We start from the raw sequence: 22,244 nt of genomic DNA, 5'->3' as shown, positions 1-22,244 counted from the left end.
AATTTTGTGAGTTTGTTTCTCTTTGGTCCATTGGTTTCTTGGTATTAATTTTTAGACTATACCTATAAGTGCTATCTGTCTTTTTTTTTCTTAGTTGCCCTTCTTAGCGTGGTTAGAACCAGGTCCAAGTGGGTTGCTGCCGTTGTTATTATTTCATTCTGTTTCTTGGCTGAGTCACGTTCCTGGTGGACATGTAGCAGTTTCTCTTTATGCATTCATCTGGACAGACACTTTGTTTGATTCCAGATCTTAGCAATTGTAACTGGTGGTCCACTGCAGATTTGGGTGCATTTTTCTTTTTGAATTCTGGTTTTGCCTGGATATTCTCTTAGGTATTGACTGCTGGTTCAAAGGGAGCTTAGTTTCCCTTTCAGGTACCCACATACTGTTCTGTGTAGGGGTTGTTAACAGTTTCATCCCATGGGCTCCTTTGGAGGCTTTCCTTTTCTTCAGGGCCTCTCTATCATGTATTCTTTGAAGACTCATTGATGATGTCCATTCAGACTGGGGCGAGGTCAACCCTCTTTGTAGTTTTGATTGGCATGTCTCTAAGAACCTGCAAGTTTGCGCACCATTTCATGTGGCTTTTTTTTTTTTAAGTGGTAATAAATTGACTTGTTGAAATTGGCTCCTTGAAAGTGGGCAATGTGTTTAATTTTTCGATTATGTCTTCAGGACATTTAGTGACAGCAGGTGTCATTTATAGCTCTGCTCTCCTTGTGAGTATTGCCAGCCTATAAGCATTGAGCTTGGCTTCCCTGGTGGTGCTAGTGATAAAGACCCCCCCCCCCCCCCCCCCCCCCCCCCGTCAATGCAGGAGATGTAAGAGACATGGGTTCGACCCCTGGGTTGGGAAGATCCTCTGGAGGAGGGCATGGCAAGCCACTGCACTATTCTTGCCTGGAGAATCCCATGGACGGAGGAGCCAGGTGGGCTCTGATGCATAGATTCACAGAGTCGGACACGACCTAAGCAACTTAGCATGCAGCATGCGTGCATGCAAAACTTGGTTTTGAAGTTGCTGTTTTGGAAAATGGCCACAAGGGAGCAAGATTTCTTCATGCCCAACTCTGTTTATTACAGAAAGCAGAGCCATAGTGAAAATGGTGTTTCTGAGTGGTAAATAAGTGTGGCATGTGCCAGGACAAACGCCCATAAGCTTGTGTCTCATTACCTTTTGTTTTTATTAATTTAGTTTTTAATTTAGTGAGTTGTTTAAAAAATGTTTTGCTTTTGTGTGTGTAGAGAATCTTTTTCAGTTCTGTATATATCTGTTCCCTTTGGCCACGTTCCTCATAGAGGTTATCTCAGTGCTGTGTAGACCTCCCTTGCTCTATTGTAGGTCCCTGTTGATTGCCTATTTTATACATATTGTTGTGGAATGTTACACAAGCTGTTAACTGATCCCTACCCCCAGCTTCCCCTTTTGGTAGTCCTAATTTGGTTTTCTAATTTTATGAGTCTGTTTCTCCTTTGTCAGTTGGTTCATGGGCTTTTCCATCAATTTTCAGCTTCCACTGATAAGTATAATTTGTCTTTTTCTATGTCTAGGTCCGTGTATGTGGCTGCAGTTGGCATTTTCTCATTTTTTCACCACTGAGTAATATTGCCATTTGGGGCATGTACCACTTCTATATGCATTCATCTACCCTTGGATAGTTTGATTGTTTCCAAAAGTTTGTCTATTGAAAATGGTGCTAAGGTGCACTTTGGGTGCAAAATTCTTTTAGAATTCTGGTGGCCTTTGAATATGCTCTTAGGAGTGTGACTTCTGAAATATATGGTAGCTCTATTTTTACCTTTTAAGGACAATTTTATACTGTTGTCTGTGGCTGTTACCATTTAAATATCACTGGCATATAAAATGGTCCCCTTTTCTCCACCCCCACTCTAGCATTTATTGTTTGTAGACATTTTGATAATGGCAGTTCTGACTGCTGCAAGGTGATCCTGCTTTGGAATCTTGGTTTGCATGTCTCTAATAATTAGTGATTTTGTGCATCACTTCATGTGCTTAAAAAAAATAGTGTCAGTAGTATCTGCCTTTCCTTATTGCTTGATGAAACTCTAGCCTTTTTTTTAAAAGATTTCTTTTGGAACACTTACCTCTGGAAATTTTTCAGAAGTATCTTTATAGCCCAGCCGTTCCTGGTGAATTCAAGTCCCGGAAGACATAGTTTTCAAGTTGCTGTTGCAGAAAGCAGACACGAGGTGGCAGCACTTCCTCGCAGCCGGGCTCTGCTTACTCTGGCAAACAGCCTGGGGAAGTCCTGGTTTGGGGTTTTACATTAGAGTGGAATGTGCCAGAAGCAACACCGCGAAGTTTGTGTCTTTTCACTTTTTTTTTTTTGTCAGTTTAATATATAGTTTTGCTTGGAGTAGCACTGATATATACAGTGTTCTATGTGTTGTTTGTGTACACAATCTTTTACACTTCCACATATACATATATGTATTGATCTTCAAATTATTTCCTCATAGAGCTTATTGTGAAATGTTGAGTAGAGCTCTCTTGGTATACTATGTCCTTGTTAATTTATATCTCATATGAAATTGTTTCTATTTGTTAATCACTACTTCCTTATTTATCCCTCCCCTGCACCTTTCCTATTTGCTAACGATAATTGTCGACTCCTGTGAGTCTGTCTGGTCAGTCTGTCTGGTTTCTTGGTATTAATTTTTAGATTCCACCTATAGGTCTTATCATCTGATCTGTGCCTTTTGATGCTGAGTTCCTTTCTCATGGTTAGAAGCATTAATAGGTCCATGCTGGTCGCTGCCTTTGGTATTGTTTCATTCTGAGGTCTGTTCCATGGTGGACATGGAGCGGTTCCTCTTTACACATTTCTCCTTGATGGACGCTTTGTTTCCAGGTCTTTGCTGTTGTACCCGTGCCCCACTGCAGCTTCGGTGCATGTTTCTTTTCAAATTCTGGTTCTTTGGGGTGATTCTCTTAAGCTAGGGAATACTGGATCCTTGGTAGCTTTAGTGTTTTTTGGGAAAGACAGCTGTGTACTGTTCTGTGTGGGTGGTGTTCCCAATTTCAACCCTGCACCCTGGGAGGGTGTCATTTTCTCCAGGCCCTCTCCACTGTGGATTCTTTGAGGACTCCTTGATGATGGCCATTCAGACTTTGGTGAGGTGACCCCTCAGCTGTAGTTTTGCTTTGCATGTCTCGAAGAACTAGTCATTTTTGTGCACAATTTCATGTGCTTGCTCTTTTTTTTTTTAACGGTGGTAATAAAAGTGACTTGTTGAAATTGGCTCCTTGAAAGTGGGCCATGTGTTGAATTTATTTTGATAACCTTCTTCAGGCCATTTAGTGATAGCAGATGTCATAGCCTGGCAGTCCTTGAGAATAGAGGTGTGCCCGTAAGCGTTGGTTTTAAAGTTGCTGTTTCAGAAAATAGCCACATGGTGGCAGTGTTTCCACCTGCCAACTGGTAGTTACTAGAGAAAGCAGAGTCTTAAGGGAAGTGGTGTCCTGGGTTGTGAATTTTTGTGCACTGTGCCAGCACAACACCCATAAGCTTGTGTCCCATGTATTAATTTTTTTAATAATTTATTTTTTGATGTAATAAATTATTTTAAAATGTCGTGTTTAGTATAGGTATGGAGAATCGTTGCCAGTCCTACATGTGTCTGTTCATCACGTGTTGATTGTGTGCACAGGGGGTGACAGTGTTGTGGAGGCCTCCCGTGCTCTGCAGCGGGTCCTTGTTGATCACCTGTTTCATATGCATTATTGTGGATTTGCTAATATCAACCCCCTAATTGTTACCTTTCCCCATTTTCCCCTTTTTAGGTAACCCTAAATCTGTTTTCTAATTTTGTGAGTCTTTTCTCTTTGCTAACTTGGTTCATGGGCATCAATTTTATGATTCCAGCAATAATGGTATTTGTCTTTTTTTTTTTTTCCCCTGACCTACTTGACTCGGTACAATTACAACAAGGTCCATGTACATTATTGCAGTTAGAATTGTCTCTTTCTTTTTTGTAACTAAGTATTATGCCATTTTGTGGACACATCCCACTTCTTATTTGTGTGTTCATGTGTTTTTGGACGTTTTGCCTACTTCTGGATCCTGGCTTTTTTGGAAGTGGTGCTGTGGTACAAAGTTGGGTGCAAGTTTCTCTTGTGATTATCTTTGCTGGTCCTCTTAGGAATAGGACTGCGGAAATGTGTATGGCAACTCTGTTTTTCCCATTGAAAAACAGTTTTGTTCTATGGTCTATTTTGGCTTTGACAGTTTGTATACCACTGGCAATGTAAGAAGGTCCCCTTTGCTCCACCTTCACCCTAGTATTTCTTGTTTATAGACATTTTGATGCTGGCTATTCTGAATGCTGTGAGGTGATCCCTCATTGTAATCTTGATTTGCATGTCTCTCATAGTTTGTGCATATGTGTCTGCATTAGTTCATGTTCTTTTTTAAAGAAAATAATGAGTAGTATTTACCTTTTGCTATTGTCTTGATGAAATTCTGCCCTTTGTAAAATTTTTTATTTTTTAAGAAAACTTACTTGCAGCAAATTTTTACAATAGGTATCTTACAGCCAGACTCTCCTTGTGAATATTAATCCCCTTAACCACAAGTTTTAAAAGGCAAAGAAACCAGAGATCAATTTGCCAATATCCATTGGATCATCAAAAAAGCAAGAGAGTTCCAGAAAAACATCTACTTCTGCTTTATTGCCTACATCCACGCCTTTGACTGTGTGGATCAGAACAAACTGTGGAAAGTTCTTGAAGAGAAGGGAATACCAGACCACCTGACCTGCCTCCTGAGAAATCTGTGTGCAGGTCAAGAAGCAACAGTTAGAACTGGACATAGAAGAACAGACTGGTTCCAAATTGGGAAAGGAGTGCGTCAAGGAGGTATATTATCACCCTGCTTATTTAACTTATATGCAGAGTATATCATGTGAAATACCAGGCTGGATGAAGCACAAGCTGGAATCAAGATTGCTGGGAGAAATATCAATAACCTCAGATATGCAGATGACACCACCCTTATGGCAGAAAGTGAAGAGGAACTAAAGAGCCTCTTGATGAAAGTGAAAGAGGAGAGTGAAAGAGTTGGCTTAAAACTCAACATTCAGGAAACTAAGATTATGGCATCTGGTCCCATCATTTCATGGCAAATAGGTGGGGAAACAGTGGAAACAGTGGCAGAGTTTATTTTGGGGGGCTCCAAAATCACTGCAGATGGTGACTGCAGCCATGAAATTAAAAGACGCTTGCTCCTTGGAAGAAAAGCTATGACCAACCTAGACAGCATATTAAAAAGCAGAGACATTACTTTGCCAACAAAGGTCTGTCTAGTCAAAGCTATGGTTTTTCTAGTAGTCTCGTATGGATGTGAGAGTTGGACTATAAGGAAAGCTAAGCACTGAAGAATTGATGCTTTTGAACTGTGGTGTTGAAGACTCTTGAGAGTCCCTTGGACTGCAAGGAGATCAAACCAGTCCATCCTAAAGGAAACCAGTCCTGAATATTCCTTGGAAGGATTGATGCTGAAGCTGAAATTCCAATACTTTGGCCACCTGATGCAAAGAACTGACTCATTCAAAAAACCCTGATGCTGGGAAAGATTGAAGGTGGGAGGAGAAGGAGATGGTGAAGGGTGAGATGGTTGGATGGCATCACCAACTCGATGGACAGGAGTTTGAGTAAGCTCTGGGAGTTGTTGATGAACAGGGAAGCCTGGCGTGCTGCAGTCCATAGGGTTGCAAAGTGTCAGACATGACTGAGGGACTGAACTGAACTGAACTGAGTTGCTCAATCATGTCTGACTCTTTGCACCCAGGAATTGAGCACATTAGGCTTCCTGTCCTTCACTGTCACCTGGAATTTTCTCAGACTTGTGTCCATTGCGTTGATAATGCCATTTAACCCATCTCATCCTCTGTTGTCCCCTTTTCCTCCTGCTGTCAATCTTTCCCAGCATCAGAGTCTTTTTCAATGAGTTGGCTCTTTACATCAGGTGACCATATATTGGAGCTTCAGATTCAGTCCTTCCAATTATTTATTCAGGGTTGATTTCCTTTAGAATTGACTGATTTGATCTCCTTGTTCTCCAAAAGACTCTTAAGAGTCTTCTCCAGCACCAGAGTTGGAAAGCGTCAATTCTTTGGTGCTCAGCCTTTATAGTCCAACTCTCACATCTGTATATGACTACTAGATTTAAAAAATCCATAGCTTTGACTGTATGAACCTTTGTTGGCAAAGTGACATCTTTGCTTTTTGATATGCTGTCTAGGTTTATTGTGGTCGTTCTTCCAAAGAGCAGGAATTTTTAAATTTCATGGCAGGTCATCATCTGCAGTGATTTTTGGAGCCTAAGAAAATAAAGTCTGTCACTCTTTCCATTTTGCCCCATCTACTTGCCATGAAGTGATGGGACCAGATGCCATAATCTTAGTTTTTTGAATGTTGAGTTTTAAGCCAGCTTTTTCACTCTCCTCTTTCACTTTCATCAAGAGGCTCTTTAGTTCTTCTTCACTTTCTGCCATAAGGGTGGTGTATTCTGCATATCTGAGGTTGTTGATATTTTTTCCGACAGTCTTGATTCCAGCTTGTGCTTTATCCAGCCTGGCATTTCAAATGATGTACTCTGCGTAGAAGTTCAGTAAGCAGGGTGACAGTAGCCAGCCTTGACGTATTCCTTTCTCAATTTGAAACTAGTCCGTTGTTCCATTTCCCGTTCTAACTCTAGCTTCTTGACCTGCATACAGGTTTCTTAGGAGTTAGGTAATGTGGTCTGGCATTCCCATCTCTTGAAGAATTTTCCACAGTTTGTTGTGATTCACACAGTCAAAGGTTTTATCATAGTCAGTGAAGCAGAAGTAGATGTTTTTCTGGAATCCCTTGCTTTTTTCTATGATCTAAGAGATGTTGGCAATTTGATCTCTGTTCCTCTGCCTTTTCTAAATCCAGCTTGTACATCTGGAAGTTTTTGGTTCACATATTGTTGAATTTTGGATGGAAGGATTTTGAGTATTACCTTGCTATCGTGTGAAATGAGTGCAATTGTGTGATAGTGTGAACATTCTTTGGCATTCCCTTTCTTTGGGATTGGAATGAAAACTGAACATTTCCAGTCCTGTGACCACTGCTGAGTTTCCCAAATTTGCTTGCATATTAAGCACAGCACTTTAACAGTATCATCTTTTAGGTTTTGAAATAGCTCAACTGGAATTCCATCACGTCCACTGTTTGTTTGTAGTGTGATTCCTAGGGACGATTGACTTCATGCTCTAGAATGTCTGGCCCTAGGTGACCGATCACAGCATTGTGGTTATCCGGGTCATGAGGCCTTTTTTTTTTTTTTTAACAGTTCTTCTGTGTATTCCTGCCACCTCTTCTTAGTATCTATTGCTTCTGTTAGGTCCATAAAACTTCTTTATTGTGCTCATCTTTGCATGAAATGTTCTCTTGATATCTCTTAATTTTCTTGAAGAGATCTCTGTAGTTTTCCCCGTTCTATTGTTTTCTGCTATTTCTTTGTATTGTTCCGTTAAGGAGGCTTTCTTATTTTGAAACTCTGCATTTGGATGAGTATATCTTTCCTTTTCTCGTTTCCCTTTTGCTTCTCTTTTTTTTTTCCCCAGCTATTTATAAGGCCTCCCCAACCATTTTGCCTTGTTGCATTTAAGTTGCTGTTGCAGAAAATGGTCACAAGGCAGCAGCATTTCTGCACAGCCCAGCTCGGCTCCCTCTGCAGACAGAGCTTCAGTGGAAGTTGTGGTGTGGGGTATAAATTAGCCTGTAATGTGCCAGATGCAACACCCCAGTGCTTAGGTCTCATCACTTCTTGGTAATGTGTCATTTTGCTTGGAGTCACAGCAACATAAAATGATAAATGTGTTGTATGTCTACAGAACTTTTACATTTACACATAAACATATATAGAGAGATCCTCATTATTTTCCCATAGCTGTTATTCCACAAAGTCTAGTAGAGCTCCTATCATATACCTTTTTCCTTATTGATTCTGTATTCATAAGTAATAATTTGTTAATCTCAGCCTCCTAATTTGTCTCTTTCCTGCATCTTCCCCCTTTGTTAGATATAATTTTATTTTCTAGTCTTGTGAGTCTGTTACTTTTAAGTCAACTGGTTTCTTGATATTAATTTTTATATTCTACCTATAAAGTGGGTTCGATTCCTGGCTTGGGAAGACCCTCTGGAGACGGGAATGGCTACTCACTCCAGTGTTCTTGCCTGGGCTGCAAAGAATTGGACACAACTGAGCAACTAACAGTTTCACATAAGTGATATCGTATGATATCTCTTCTGAGTTACCGCTTTCATCTTGCTTAGAACGAGTTCCATGTAGGTTGCTGCCTTTGGTGTTATTTCATTCCATTGCGTGGTTGAGATGTGTTCCATGGTGGACGTGTAGCAGTTCCTCTTTGTGAACTTGTTCTCGATGGACACTTTGTTTTGTTTCCAGGTTTTTGCTATTGTAACTGTGCCCCTCAGCAGCTTTAGAGCATGTTTCTTTTTGAATTTTGGTTTTCCCCTGATACTCTCTTAGGCGTTTGATGCAGGGTCATAGGTAGCTCTCCTTTTTGTTTCCAGACCCTGCACACTCTTCTGTGTAGAGAGTGTTACCAGGTCCATCCCACCAGCCCCACAGGAGGCTGTCTTTTTCTCCAGGCCATCTCCACCAAGTGTTCTTTGACAGCTCACCGATGATGGCCTGTCAGACTGGGGTGAGTTGAGTCCTGGTAGTTTTGATTTGTATACCACGTGATTTGAGCGTTTTGTGCATCATCACATGGGTTCATTTTTGTTTTAATGGTTGTAATAAAATCTACTTGTTGATATTGGCTCTTTGAAAGTGGGCCATATGTTGATTTTTCTTTTTTTTTGATTACCTTCTTTAGGACATTTAGTGACTGCAGACGTCCTTTAAGCCCTGCAATCCTTGTGCATATTGTGTGAGTGTAAGCATTGTTGGTTTTTTTTCTTTATTTTTATTAGTTGGAGGCTAATTACTTTATAATGTTGTAGTGATTTTTGTCATACATTGACATGAATCAGCCATGGATTTACATTGCTGCTTTGGGAGATGCCCATAAGGCAGCAGGACTTCACACCCATTTCCAGTTACTACAGAGATCAGAGCCTTAGTGGACGTGGTGGTGTTCCTGGGTTGTAAATGAGTGTGGAGTATGCCAGCACAGTCACCCAGAAGCTTGTGTCTCATTATTTGTCTTTTTTAAAGTTAATTTTATTTTTATATTTTAAAGTTTTAAAATGTCATTTTTTTTGTAGATGTAGGGAATCTTTTCCAGTTCTACATATATCCATTCGTCTTCAGGTTCTTTCTCGTGTAGGTTATCACAGAGTGTTGTGTAGCCCTCCCTTGCTCTCTATCTATAGCAGCTCCTTTAGATTACCTATTTTATATGTATTATAGTAGATTAGTTAGCCCCCTCCCCACCTTGCTAATTGATCCCTTCCCCCATCTATCCCTTCTGGTAACCGCAATTTTGTCTTCTAACTTTTTGAGTTTCTTTCTGTTTCGTTTGTTGCTTCATGGGTATCCATTCTCAGTTGTCCAATGATACGTGACATCCTGTGGTGTCTGTCTTTTTTTTTTCCTGACTTACTTCCCTCAGTATGATTATAGCTGGGTCCATTGTACAGCAGTAATATGAAAATAGATTTTTAGTTTTCATTTGTTAGATATGCATCGATGCAATGATTGACCAAAGCTATTGTTTACAAGTGTCTGAATGTAATAGGAATTCTTATTTTGGGTGGTGGCAGTGTATTCTTTGGTGAGATGCCTTAATTGAAGAGATGCACTGGGCAAGATAGAGTCCTGTCCTGAGCCTTCATTTAGAATGGTAGCTGGGTAGAATTGTTCCTGAGGTTATGTTTATGTTGGTGTTGTTATTTGTGTATAACGATGGATTTTGAGGACTGTTTGGGTAGCAAGGGAGATATGTTGATAGATTACACACTTTAGGCCTGGTTCTACTCCCTCCAGAATCTCACCTGTTCTTTTTGTCACTAAGCACCTTCATTTTTCCTTTAGCTCATTGTGACCCAGGCCTACAGATGAATTTGGGCTATATCTCACCCTGATGCTCATATACCCCAGTGTAACTAGGAGTTTCCTCTTGGAGACTTACCAACCTGTTACTTTCCGGGAAGAAACTAGCTTACCTTAGGTGATTTCCAGTGTCTAGTCCTTGCTTCATGCATAATACCCTTGGGGGTCTTACCATTGCAATAAGTGACCATTTTATAACAAAGGAAGGAACATTATAGTGGTTAACTTTAAAACTGATAGTTGAACAGAACTGTGGTAGGCTTTTGTCTCTGCCTATGTGTTTTGTGGGTATACGGTTGTTAAGATAATTTTTACTCTTGCTAGCTCAAAATTATTATTGTATATGTATGCGTGTTTGTGTTTATTTCAAGTCCTGCCTTGTTCTAAAAGGATTAAGGCAACTTTTCCCTTCTTTCCATCCCATCACGTGAAATAGAATTAAGTATGTATGAACCACTTTGTGAGGAATGCAGCTCATTTAATTAGCTTTGATTTGGAAATTAGAGGACAGGAGAGGACATCACAGGATGTGGGTCCTAAAGGGACTGGAACTGGGAAGCAGTTGATGTAAAGTTGGAAAGAGAATCATGGTGATGATGGCCGATTTAGAACATGTGGTTGGAGGTGACAAAGTTTCCACTTGTTTCCAGAGGAGATTTAATGCTTCCCCATCAGCAAAGCCCTGACGCCATGAAGAATGAACTTGGCAACATCCCTCTGACTGTCAGAATCTCCTTTCTCCTCCTGGGCTGTGTTACTGGTTGTAGGATTGCTGGGATCAGCGAGGTGGCAGGCCTGTAAGACTGTTAAAGATTGTGAGAAGTGACTTTGTGATGATCTTTAAAAATAATACCTTTTATTCTGAAAGTTCAAGTGCAGTTTAACATTAATCGCAGCTGTCAGGACAACCTAAAATGTCTCCTCTTTCAAGAAAGCTGATTTTCTTCCCTCAGCTGAAAACTGAGTGAATAATTAGCCTGTCATTATCAAAGAAGATGATAATGTTAGTAGATAACTGCATTTCCTGTTAAGTGGATTACCTTCTGTATTTTGTGTGGAGTTCGTGTATATATTTTAGAAACACGTTCATCTTTAAACCAAGTCACCACTGTTAAAGTTGCATCGTGAAATTTTAGGCTTTTTCTTGATACGTAACTTGGAAAAGTCAGCTCAGAGCATCTTCTGTCTTAATGGGCATCTTAAGGCAGCTTCTTTTGGTGTCCTGATTCTCTACCCCAGTTCTTGCCAACCCTCTGCCCCTCAGCGAATCTACTGACACACACAGATGGTCCCCAGCAGAGTCGATTCCTTTCATCCACGTGTGTGCCTGCGTTCAGGCAGTCCAGCTGACGTGTGCCCGATTATGAAAGGCCCGAACACTCCAGTTACTGCTCGCTTTTTCTCTTGGTTGCTTTTGGGCATTTTGTTTACCTCCTGTTTCACCTTCACCATTTGAACTTCAGACTGCAGGTACCTGAGATGACCTTTCCTTCTTCCTAAAACCCCGTTATTCCTAATTTATAATGGTTTCAGCCCAACTTTCCAGATATGTAAGTCCCCTGTCAGCACATTCACACAGTAGGTATTCTTCCTGGCTTCATCTTCCTGAAGCAGTGGCTCCGATCTGGACTGGTTGCTCCCACGGCCTCCTGCTCAGCCGCCATCCTGGGATCTCCCTTAACTACCATCCCATCACTTCTCCGGTGATGATTTCCTTACATTCCCAGATCCTGGATTGTTTTTTTCTCTCTTGAGTTATGCCCTCATCTTGGTGGAGCAGCTCCTTCAGTTGCTTCATGAAGAAGGGTTCCTCAGCAGGAATCTTTTTGAATCCATAGATGTGTGGAACAGTAAGGACCTAACAGAAGCAGAAGAGATTAAAAAGAGGTGGCAAGAATATGCAGAAGACCTGCACACACAGAAAAAGGTGTTAATGACCTGGATAACTATGATGGTGTGGTCACTCACCTAGGGCTGGACACCGTGGAGTAGAATGTCAGGTGGGCCTCAGGAAGCATTGCTGTGAAAAAACCTAGTGGGGGTGATGGAATTCCAGCTGAGCTATTCATATTTGAAATCTAATTTGGAAAACTCAACAGTGGCCACAGGACTGAAAAAGGTCAGTTTTCATTCTAATCCTAAGAAAGGGCAATGCCAAAGAATGTTCAAATTACTGCACAGTTGTGCTGATTTCACGTACTAGCAAGGTTATGCCCAGACTCCTTCAAGCTCAGTTTCATCAATACATGAACTGAAAACAGATGTACAAGCTGGGTTCCAGACAGGCAGAGGAACCAGAGATGAAATTGCCATCATTTGTTGGATCATGGAGAAAGCAAGAGAATTCCAGAAAAACATCTACTTCTGCTTCATTGGCTATAGTAAAGCCTTTGACTGTGTGGACTGCAAGCTGTGGAAAATTTTTAGAGATGGGAAAACCAGACCACCTTACTTGCTTCCTGATAAACCTGTATGCAGGTCAAGAAGCAGCAGTTAGAACTGGACATACTGACTGCTCAAAATAGGGAAAAGAGTATGACAAAGCTATATACTGTCACCCTGTATTCAGAATACATCATGTAAAATGCTGGGCTGGATGAATCACAAGCTGGAATCAAGATCGACACAACAACACAACCTCAGATATGCAGATAATACCACCCTAATCACAGAAGTTGAAGAGGAGCTAAAGAACCTTTAGATGAAGATGAAAGAGGAGAGTGAAAAAACTGGCTTGAAACTCAACATTTAAACAACTAAGAATATGGCATCCAGTTCCATCACTTGATGGCAAATAGAAAGGGAAAAAGTGGAAGCAGTGATGGATTTTATTTTCTTGGGCTCCAAAGTCACTGCTGATGATGACTGCAGCCATGAAAACAAAAGACGCTTGCTCCTTGGAAGGAAAACTATGACAAACTCAGTGTATTGAAAAGCAGAGATAGCACTTTGCTGATAAAGGTATGTGTAGTCAAAGCTATGGTTTTTGCAGTAGTCATGTAAGGATGTGAGAGTTGGACCATAAAAAAAAAAAAATGAGTTCTGAAGAATTGATGCTTTCGAATTGTGGTGCTAGAGAAGACTCTTGAGAGTCCTTTGGATTGCAAGGAGATCAGTCTAATCAACCCAAAAGGAAATAAATCCAAAAAGGAAACCTGAATATTCCTTAGAAGGACTGATGCTGAAGTACTTCGGCCACCTGATGCGATGAGCCGACTCATTGGAAAAGACCCTGATGCTGGGAAAGACTGAAGGCAAAAGAAGAGAGAGGCAGAGGATGAGATGGTTAGATAGCATCACCAACTCAATGGACATGAATTTCAGCAAACTCCAGGGGGTAGTGGAGGACAGAGGAGCCTGGCATTCTACAGTCCATGGGGTCGCAGAGTCAGACACAACTTAGTGACTGAACGGCAACAACAATATCTGAAAATGCCCTTATTAGGCCCTCAGGTTTGATTGATAGGCCTAATGTGGAGTTAAAGATTGAAATTAATTTTCCCTTAAAAATTTGAAGGCATTATGTTCCTGTCTTCCACCTTCAGTTTTGCTGTCGAGAATTTCTAGTGTTATGCTATTCTTGATCTTTAGCTTGAAGCCTTTTTTCCCTCCTTAGAAGCTTGTGCTAGCTCCTTTTTAATCTTCAGTTTTCTGAAGTTTTACACTTCTCCCTCCAGAGATAAGAGCTGCAACAAATTTTCCTGCCTTTGGGGGTTCTATAGTGCAAATTGGATTGCTTCTTGACTTGCTACTGCTTTCTTTCTTGGGTATACTTTTCAGTTTCAAATGATTTTTTTTTTCCCCCTGCAGTCTGCTTCTCTCTTTCTCTTGCCCTTGAGGCTCCTAAGAAAATGGCCATAAAAAACTTTACTGTGATTTTAGTGAGGTGTTTGGAGGGGTGAGCTGAGCCCTCCACTCCTCTCTTTGCCTGGAAGGCTACCCATTTGCTCATCACCCAGCTCTGCTGTGCATTTTTGCCCCCTCTCCATTGTGGAGACAGCCTCTTGCCCCCAGAAAGACTACTCTCAAGATCTTGTCCTCAAACCCCACCTGTGTGGGCCCTGTCCGCAGCGTTTGATGGGCAGTGACCACTGCCCTCTCTTCCAGATTGTTCCTCCCCTTGCTGTAATGACTCCCGCTGTCCTGGTGTTTTCCGTCACTGGTCCTTCTAAGCCTTTCCAGAAGGTTCCTTCTCCATATTCAGCCTCTAAATCATTTTATTTCGAGTGCCTCAGGCTCGGTGATTTTTTTTTTTTTTTTTTTTTTTTGCGGGGAAGAAGGGGTCTTCGTGTCTTTGCTGTCCCTGGTTGGCTAGTCCAGTCCCCTGACTTCACTTTACATACCGCCGATGTGCTGATGGTGCCCTCTGAGATCTCTCCTGTGAGCTCCAGACTCTACTTCCCACTTCATCCCTTTGGGAATGGTGTGAACAGAAGTCTTGGTTTTCCCCTCAAACCTGCTCCTTCTCTAGTCAACCCTCCATGGCACCACTATCTAGCTAGTTGCTCATCAAGCAAAAGTAATCAGATTGATTACTCCTTTTTCCCCCAGTCTAATCCACTAGCAAGGCATGTGCCTAAAATACAGCTTCAGTGTATCCTTGCCCTTAGGTATCTAGTCCAGTGCCTGGCACACAGGAGGCATTCACTGGTACATGGGCAGATGAGTGATGTCCATAGGAAGCCAGGAAAATTGTTAAAATTGTGGACTCTCTTAACATGTTCTGAAAGACAGTCTTTGAAAGTAAAGGCAGGGCGACTGTTCTAGATTAAGATATTTTATAAAGGCCTGGTAACAAGTGCTATACAGAATGCTTGATTGGATTCCATGTTTGTTTTTTTATTTAAAGCCAGCTAGAAAGGATACTGGGCTTCTCAGGCGGCGCTAGTCTTAAAGATCCCACCTGCCAATGCAGGAGACTTAAGAGATGCGGGTTCCATCCCTGGGTCAGGAAGATCCCCTGGAGGAGGGCATGGCAACCCACTCCAGGATTCTTGCCTGGAGAATCCCATGGACAGAGGAGCCTGGTGGGCTACAATCCATGGGGTCTCAAAGCGTCGGACACGACTGAATGGACTTAGCACATAAAGCATACTATTGGGACATTTGGGGAAACTTGATGGATTATAGGTAATGTTGTATCAATGGCTGCTATGATTGTGTGGGAGGATGTCCTTGTATTTAGAAAATACAAGTTGAGGGCTTTTGGGATGATGTGTTATGATACCTGCAACTTGTTTTTCACATGGTTCAAAAGAAAAAAAAAAAAGCTTCTCTCTAGAAAGAAGGGAGAAAAAAATGTAGCACAAAGTTAACCATGCGTAAATCTAGCTGAGTGGAATGTGGGTTTTCATTTTACCGTTCTATTTTACTGTAGGTTTGAAAATTTTTTGAAATAAAAAAGTTAGAAAAAATCAACAGTGGAGAAGAATTTAAGGAAAAGATATTTTGGGGCTATTTTTAAGCCCCAAAATGCTGAAATTAATTTTGAAGCATGATGTTAAATATAATAAAGCCTAAGGATAAATATATGTATATGTGTGTGTGTCTCTGTATAGTTAATCAAACCAAGTAAAATTAAGGCCTTTCTGGAAAAGTTACCTCTTAAAAATTTGGCCTGAAAGCCTGCGACTCGCCCACCAGGGGGCAGTGCAGGAGCGTCATTCTGTTCCCTGCTGAGCGCTGCGGGTTTCTCCCCACATAACTGATTCCACAAGAGGTCACTCTTCTCTGCACAAAACGTTTTCAGGCTTCTTGGACCCCTTTAATAGAGAATGTGGATAGTTATACCGCTTCCCGTTTCTTTCTTCCCACTCCGACCTGCTTCTGAGTTCTGTGGATTTTTGCCTTGGCCCCGCCGCTTCCTGGAGTAGACTTCACGCAAGGGTCTGGATGAGAGGGGTGCAGGTCCGCTCTCCTGTGTGCGCTCCAAAGGCCGAGTGCATTGTCTACTCCCGCCCCAGGAATTCAGTCTTTTTATTACAAACTGCCAAGTCATGGTCCTACCGCAGTTCATCTTTAGGTATCCTAGGATCTGTTGAAATTCTAGGAATTTCACTCAACGGTTTCACCTCTCTTAAAGCTGTGATGTGGCTCTTTACTGAGTGATTCAGTTATATATAGCTCAGACGGTAAAGAACCCACTTGCAATACAAGAGACGCAGGTTCCATTCCTGAGGCGTGAAGATCCCCTGGAGAAGGGAGGGGTAACCCACTCCAGTATTCTTGCCCGGAGAATCCCATGACGTGGTTGACTTAGAAGGACTGTCTTTCTGTGCAGTTTACCAAGAAAGATGGCTTAGTGTGAATGTTGTAGAAAGTTACCCAGCAGATTAAATGGTTAGCCTGTGGTGAGTGAGTGTTCTTCCATTTAACACGTACTCAATGCCTGCAGAACCAGATTGCACTATTGGACTAGAATTAAAAAACCACAGGAGTCAGACTCCAGAGGTGCTTATAATAGGCGAATGGGATAGAGTGGCCCCAAACAAATTCAGCGGTGCGCTCAGAAGGAAGTGCTCTGAGCAAAACAGAGCTCTGGTAGGGGCAGGAGTGGGGGGCAGGGAATGTTACCTGCTCTATCTTGGCTCAGGACATGGAGTCCTGTTTAGAGATCCTCCAGGGTCCATTAGCATCAGGACACCACCAGCCTGTCTGGACCGCTTGCTCTGTCCCTCCGCAGGTGAGCGAAGTGCCCTTCGTGTGTCGTCATTGTCCAGTTCAGACCTCTGTTACAGCGCGCTGTTTGTGGCTGTTACATTGCATGCTCTTCTCTCCTGAGGACAGAGACTGATTACTAACAGACTTGTGTATTTTCCCCACTCTGGTTCCATTCTGGTCCCATGCATGTTTTTTTTTCCCTCTGGGCTACCTCTTTTTTCCTTTTTTTGGAGTCTTTTTCTCAAATACAATGACATAGACTTGCTAATATCTTAAAAAGTAAAGCAAAGAAAAGTAACCCTCATGGAGTGCCTTTCTGTGTGTTGGACACTTCACTGTGTTAGGTGTTTTTATAAGCATCGTCTCCGTTAATCTTCTTCCTCTAACAGACTCGGCGAGCTTCTTCGCTGTTCTAGTCTTTGCACTCACTGTTTCTTTTCCTGGGAACCTGTTTTTCCTCAAGTGATCAAGAAGGTCGTTTCCTTTCCTGCTAACAAACATGTAGTTTATAGGCCATCCTTCTGTGGTTGAGTTTATTAGGCCGGTGACCCCACTTTCCTCCCAGTGGTGGGTAGGGTCTCGGGGAGGAACTCACTGAGGCCAGCCTGAGAACTTAGACTTCCTCCCTCTTGCTGGGTCCCTGCCCTTCCAGCTGCTCCTCCAGTGCATCCTGGTCACTGGATGTCCTGTTTTAGTTTACTAATTTATTATAACTGCTCAGTTTCTTCCTCATGATAACTGATTACTTTCATCTAGACTGTATTTCTCCATAGAACACAAGGGGTTCAGTATTTTGGTCAGTTTTCCCCTTAAGCATGGGCTAACCCATCATCTTTTTTTTTTTTTTTTTTAATGAACATAATTGTATTTATTTATTTTATTTTGGCCGCTCTTTGTGGCATACAGGATCTTAGTTCCCTGACCAGGAATCGAATCTATGCCCCTTGCGGTGGAATCACAGTCTTAACCACTGGCTAGCCAGGGAAGTCCCTAACCTATCATCTTTTAACATACAGTTTTGTTCTTTATAATCTGAAAGTCTAGATCATACTTTTGTAAACAGATATATACTTACTTTAAAAGCTCATCCATTTTTACAGCTTTAGTATTAAAATGATATAACCAAGTTCTCATTTTGTTATGGGGCTTCCCAGGTGACGCAGTGGTAGAGAGTCCACTGGCCAATGTAGGAGACACAGGAGATGCAAGTTCCATCCCTGGTTCGAGAAGATTCCCTGGAGTAGGAAATGCCAGCCCACTCCAGTATTCTTGCCTGGAGAATCCCCATGGACAGAGGAGCCTGGTGGGTCCATGGAGTCACAAAGAGTTGGACACGACTGAGCACATATGTATCTTCTGTTATACCTATCTTCTATTATAAAATCTTACCTTAAAAAATCTTCTCCAACCTTCAAGGCTCACTTTAAGTCCTAAGTCCTCTGAGGTTTTCTGCATCTTTAGTAGCTCACATTAATCTTTCCTGCTCTCAGTACCTATACTTCAGTTTGGCCATTAATCTAAAGAATCTTATTTGTTATTTAATTGCTTTGTCTATCTGTGTCTTATGTGACTGATGAGATGGTTGGATGCCAGTTGATGGTGGCAATGTGTTCTTAATTTTTGCAGTGTTGAAAAAGAGTCACTTTAAAGGACTTTTTTGAAGCAAAATATTTAAAATATATTTTTCCTAATGGAGTTTTACATATTTTCTTAAACACAGATGAAAATTATTCATCTGGTTTAGGTTTTCTGAAAAGCATTTTCTTTCAATGTAGGATGATTGTTTTTCTGTATTTTTATTATTCATTTTATTCTCAGTATTCATTTAAGAAGACTAATGTGTTCAGGTACAATGCTCCAAGGAAGTGTTTCAGAAAAGAAAGAATATTAATTATTTCCTGTAGCTTATCTATAAAAAGCCATTTCGGAAAGTACATTCATTTTAATTTTTTATCGGGAGTTTGCAGTTGATTTTAACAGTTGCTATATTAAAGTCATTTTTAGTCTTCTACAGAAAATGTATAAAGGTTTATTTGATAAAATATCAATATTTTAATAGCTATAATTGTCTAAGCATTCCTAATTATGTGTTGAGCTTTCTAATTCTTACCAGAACTGCTGTTTCCTGGCAAAGTTTAAACATCAGTCCCCAGTTAGGTTAATCTCTGTATAATATAATTAAATTCATCTGACCTGGTTACTGGGTACATTTTAAATATCAGACTGCTAATCATGTCACCACGATGAATATTTCAATTTTAAAGTTGACCTTTTAGAATCAGCCTTTCTTTAATCTGCCAGTAGTACTTAACAGAAATATTTCTTTTTAAAAGTAACCTGACTTAATTAATGTATTTAATGATAAAAAAACAAAGTTATTATAAAATGTGTATAAGGCAAGCTGTTTTAAACTAATGACATTTCTTTTTCTTTATAGAGATACTTCCTAGTTGGGAGCAATCATGCAGAAACAAAATACCGTGTTTTGAAAATTGACAGAACAGAACCAAAAGATTTGGTTGTCATTGATGACAGGGTAAGTATCTTGACAACCTGAATACAGACAGAAACCTTTGTACTTCTTATTTAATGGATATGAAATATCCTTACAGCTTCTAGTGATGTATACTTTTTTTATCATACATCTAAAAATGACAGTTTTTCCTGGCTGGCTAGAATTTTTAATTTCTAATCTGGTTTCTAAAATTACTGAAGTCAGAAAGTTTGCCAGAATTACACTTTGTCCTTCATTTTGATTTTTTACGAAGCAAACTCTTTGGATAAGATAATGAATATATTTTCTTACAGGGTTGCCATTTTAAGGATCTGATATAACTCTCAATATTGCATCCACCAAAGAGATTATTTATTCTTCTTCTTTAATATGAAGCTCCTTGAAGTCAACAAGGACTTCGCTATTGCACTTTTTATTATACTGCTAAAAGTGATCGGTAGGGTCACTTCTGATGACTTGCTAGAGAAATGTTAAGCTGTTCTTATCCACATGTCATATTATTCAGAGTTGGGACTTAATTCAGGTGGCACAAAAATATGAGGCTTTTAGTCAAAAGAGAAATATAGTAAGGTGGAATTGAACAGTTAATTTTAACTCTCAGGTGAGAGCAGCTAACTAACACTTTGTGTTGAAGTTCCTGTCTGAATATTTCTGAATCCGTGTGGATTCCTGGTTTTTCAAAGGTATCAATAGCTGTAGTTTGGAACTCATTTTCACTAGGCTCTTTGGAAAACTAATTTCTATGTTATAATAATTTTGGATATATTGTGTTTGTGACTTCCCATACTTTTGGGTATCATGGTCCTCCTTCGCCCACACACATACCATCTGGCAGTATTTATTAATACGATGTAATGATACTTGACTCTTTAGAGTCCCTTGGACTGCAAGGAGATCCAACCAGTCCATCCTAAAGGAGATCAGTCCTGGGTGTTCATTGGAAGGACTGACACTGAAACTGAAACTCCACTGCTTTGGCCACCTCATGTGAAGAGTTGACTCATTGGAAAAGACCCTGATGTTGGGAGGGATTGGGGGCAGGGAGAAAAGGGGACGACAGAGGATGAGATGGCTGGATGGCATCACTGACTCGATGGACGTGAGTTTGAGTAAACTCCGGGAGTTGGTAATGGACAGGGAGGCCTGGCATGCTGCGATTCATGGGGTCGCAAAGAGTCAGACACGACTGAACTGAACTGAATGATACGTGGCTTAACTTAGGGGTAGGAGTGGTTGATCAGGAATCTCTTTGAGAATCTAAGAAAAGCTATGGACCTTCTCATAAAAATACACATATGCACGTTTAACCAAAACTTTGCATACAATTTTAAGGAGTTTATAGATTTCTTGAAACTTGTCTCTGGATTCCTCATACCTCTGAATCTATGATACAGAAGATACGATTTTGGTATACCTTTTAAGTACAGCAACATGTGATCCCATAACCACCCTTAATTAACCGCTAATGTTAAAAAAATTTGTCAGCTTTTTAGAATTGTAGCTTAGTCCTGCACTTTTATATGCTTCTCTGTGAAATAGCTAATGATGTAAAGCTGTAGGAAACTTTTAATTTTCAGAGGTAAATAAATAATCTAAAAATCAAACTCAACCTTACAGATTAATTTGCTTATTTCTAGCATGTATATACTCAACAAGAAGTGCGAGAACTTCTTGGGCGCTTGGATCTAGGAAACAGGACAAAGATGGGACAGAAAGGCTCCTCTGGGTTATTTCGAGCTGTTTCAGCTTTTGGTGTTGTAGGTAAGAAAGATGCCTCCCTCTTTCAACCTCTTTTTTTTTTTTTTCCTATATAGACTACTTGAAGATAGTTTGCAAGGCTCATATTTATATAGGTTTGTAAATGTGACCCACTTTCTGTGACTTTGGTTATTTAAAACTGCATCATCTATCAACGAGGTATCAAACAGCCTTTATATAATATCTGCCATACACTCAGGACTGTGGCCAGTTTCGTGTAGGATATGAACAAATGTAGCGATGGTTTGGACCTCTAAGGAGTCTGGCTTGGCAAGAAATGAAAAAGTGGAAATTGGCTTGGAGTTGTAAACATCAGCTGGAAAAACAGGTACAAGTAAAAGCAGCTTTTAAATTAGAGGAGTTTCTCTCAAGGACACGCTGCAGTGTGAAGTGTCCCGAGCCCCTTCTCTGAGTGACAACTGCTTTCTTACTCTCAGAGAAACTTTGTTCTCTAAAATCAGACAGTTGGAAACTTTGCTCTTTAAAATCGTGTCAGTGAGAGAAAAATGCCCCCGTCGCCTGGATGATCTAAGTCATTTTGACGCAGAAAGGCAGCCTCAGTTGACGAGGCGCGCGCGGAGCCTCAGATAAGAGCTTTCTGGACGCGGCCGACTGCGGCTCTGTTCACTTTATTGCTTTCAAGGAAATGAGGCCCCGAGTCCCTTCACAGTCCAGACCTGATGTTTATCTCTTTACATTCAGTCTTGCTCTGGTTTGAGGCTCTTCATTTCAATTTTACCTAATCTCTTTCCCAAATCCTATAATAACGCCTTTACTTATTCATGAACAAGCGCAGACGTGGCCTCGGCCTTTAAAGGAGTCCAGCTTGTGGGGCGTTTGGGCGATGCCCCGCAGTTCTGGTGCGCTGTCTCTTGTGACAGTGGTTCAGAAAACCCATCTTTGCTCCTGGATTTGTCCCGGGGAGTCTTAGGATGATTGGATTGGACCGGGGTGGGGTGGGGGGACAAAGCCCAGTGCCCAGGAAACAACTCCAGGACTGGAATTTGGATCCCAGTTGTGTAGTCAGTAGTAAATGCTGGAGATTACATAAGAGAGAGACTCCTTGGACCTGGAGTGGCCAGGAAAGATTTCCTGGAGAAGATAAGACTCAGGCTGGACCCTGGAGGAGAAGCAAGCTTTGGATGGATGTCGGGAAGGGAGGAGAGAGCTCCGGGGGGGGTGACGGCAGAAGCATCGGTATGAAGATGCCTACGGGTCCTGGAATGCTGGCAAGCGGT

The 22,244-nt window shown here is 41.1% G+C and overlaps 1 protein-coding gene across 2 annotated transcripts in view; it reads left to right on the top strand.

Moving 5' to 3' along the window:
• The window catches only part of FIG4 (FIG4 phosphoinositide 5-phosphatase), a 167,454-nt gene that overhangs the window by 26,119 nt on the left and 119,091 nt on the right, over nucleotides 1-22,244 (top strand). Inside the window, exons 2-3 of one of the 2 annotated variants that reach the window (XM_070449973.1) lie at nucleotides 19,171-19,269; nucleotides 20,886-21,009. In XM_070449973.1, coding sequence (XP_070306074.1) covers nucleotides 19,171-19,269; nucleotides 20,886-21,009 — 223 coding nt within the window. Of the gene's footprint in view, nucleotides 1-19,170; nucleotides 19,270-20,885; nucleotides 21,010-22,244 lie in introns of those variants that run through there. The other variant, XM_070449974.1, reaches the window with a different exon arrangement.

This window comes from Odocoileus virginianus, chromosome 19, assembly GCF_023699985.2.
Source record: "Odocoileus virginianus isolate 20LAN1187 ecotype Illinois chromosome 19, Ovbor_1.2, whole genome shotgun sequence".
Lineage (NCBI taxonomy): Eukaryota > Metazoa > Chordata > Mammalia > Artiodactyla > Cervidae > Odocoileus > Odocoileus virginianus.
Note: the sequence above shows the minus strand (reverse complement) of the source record. Positions and strands in the feature narration are given on the sequence as shown.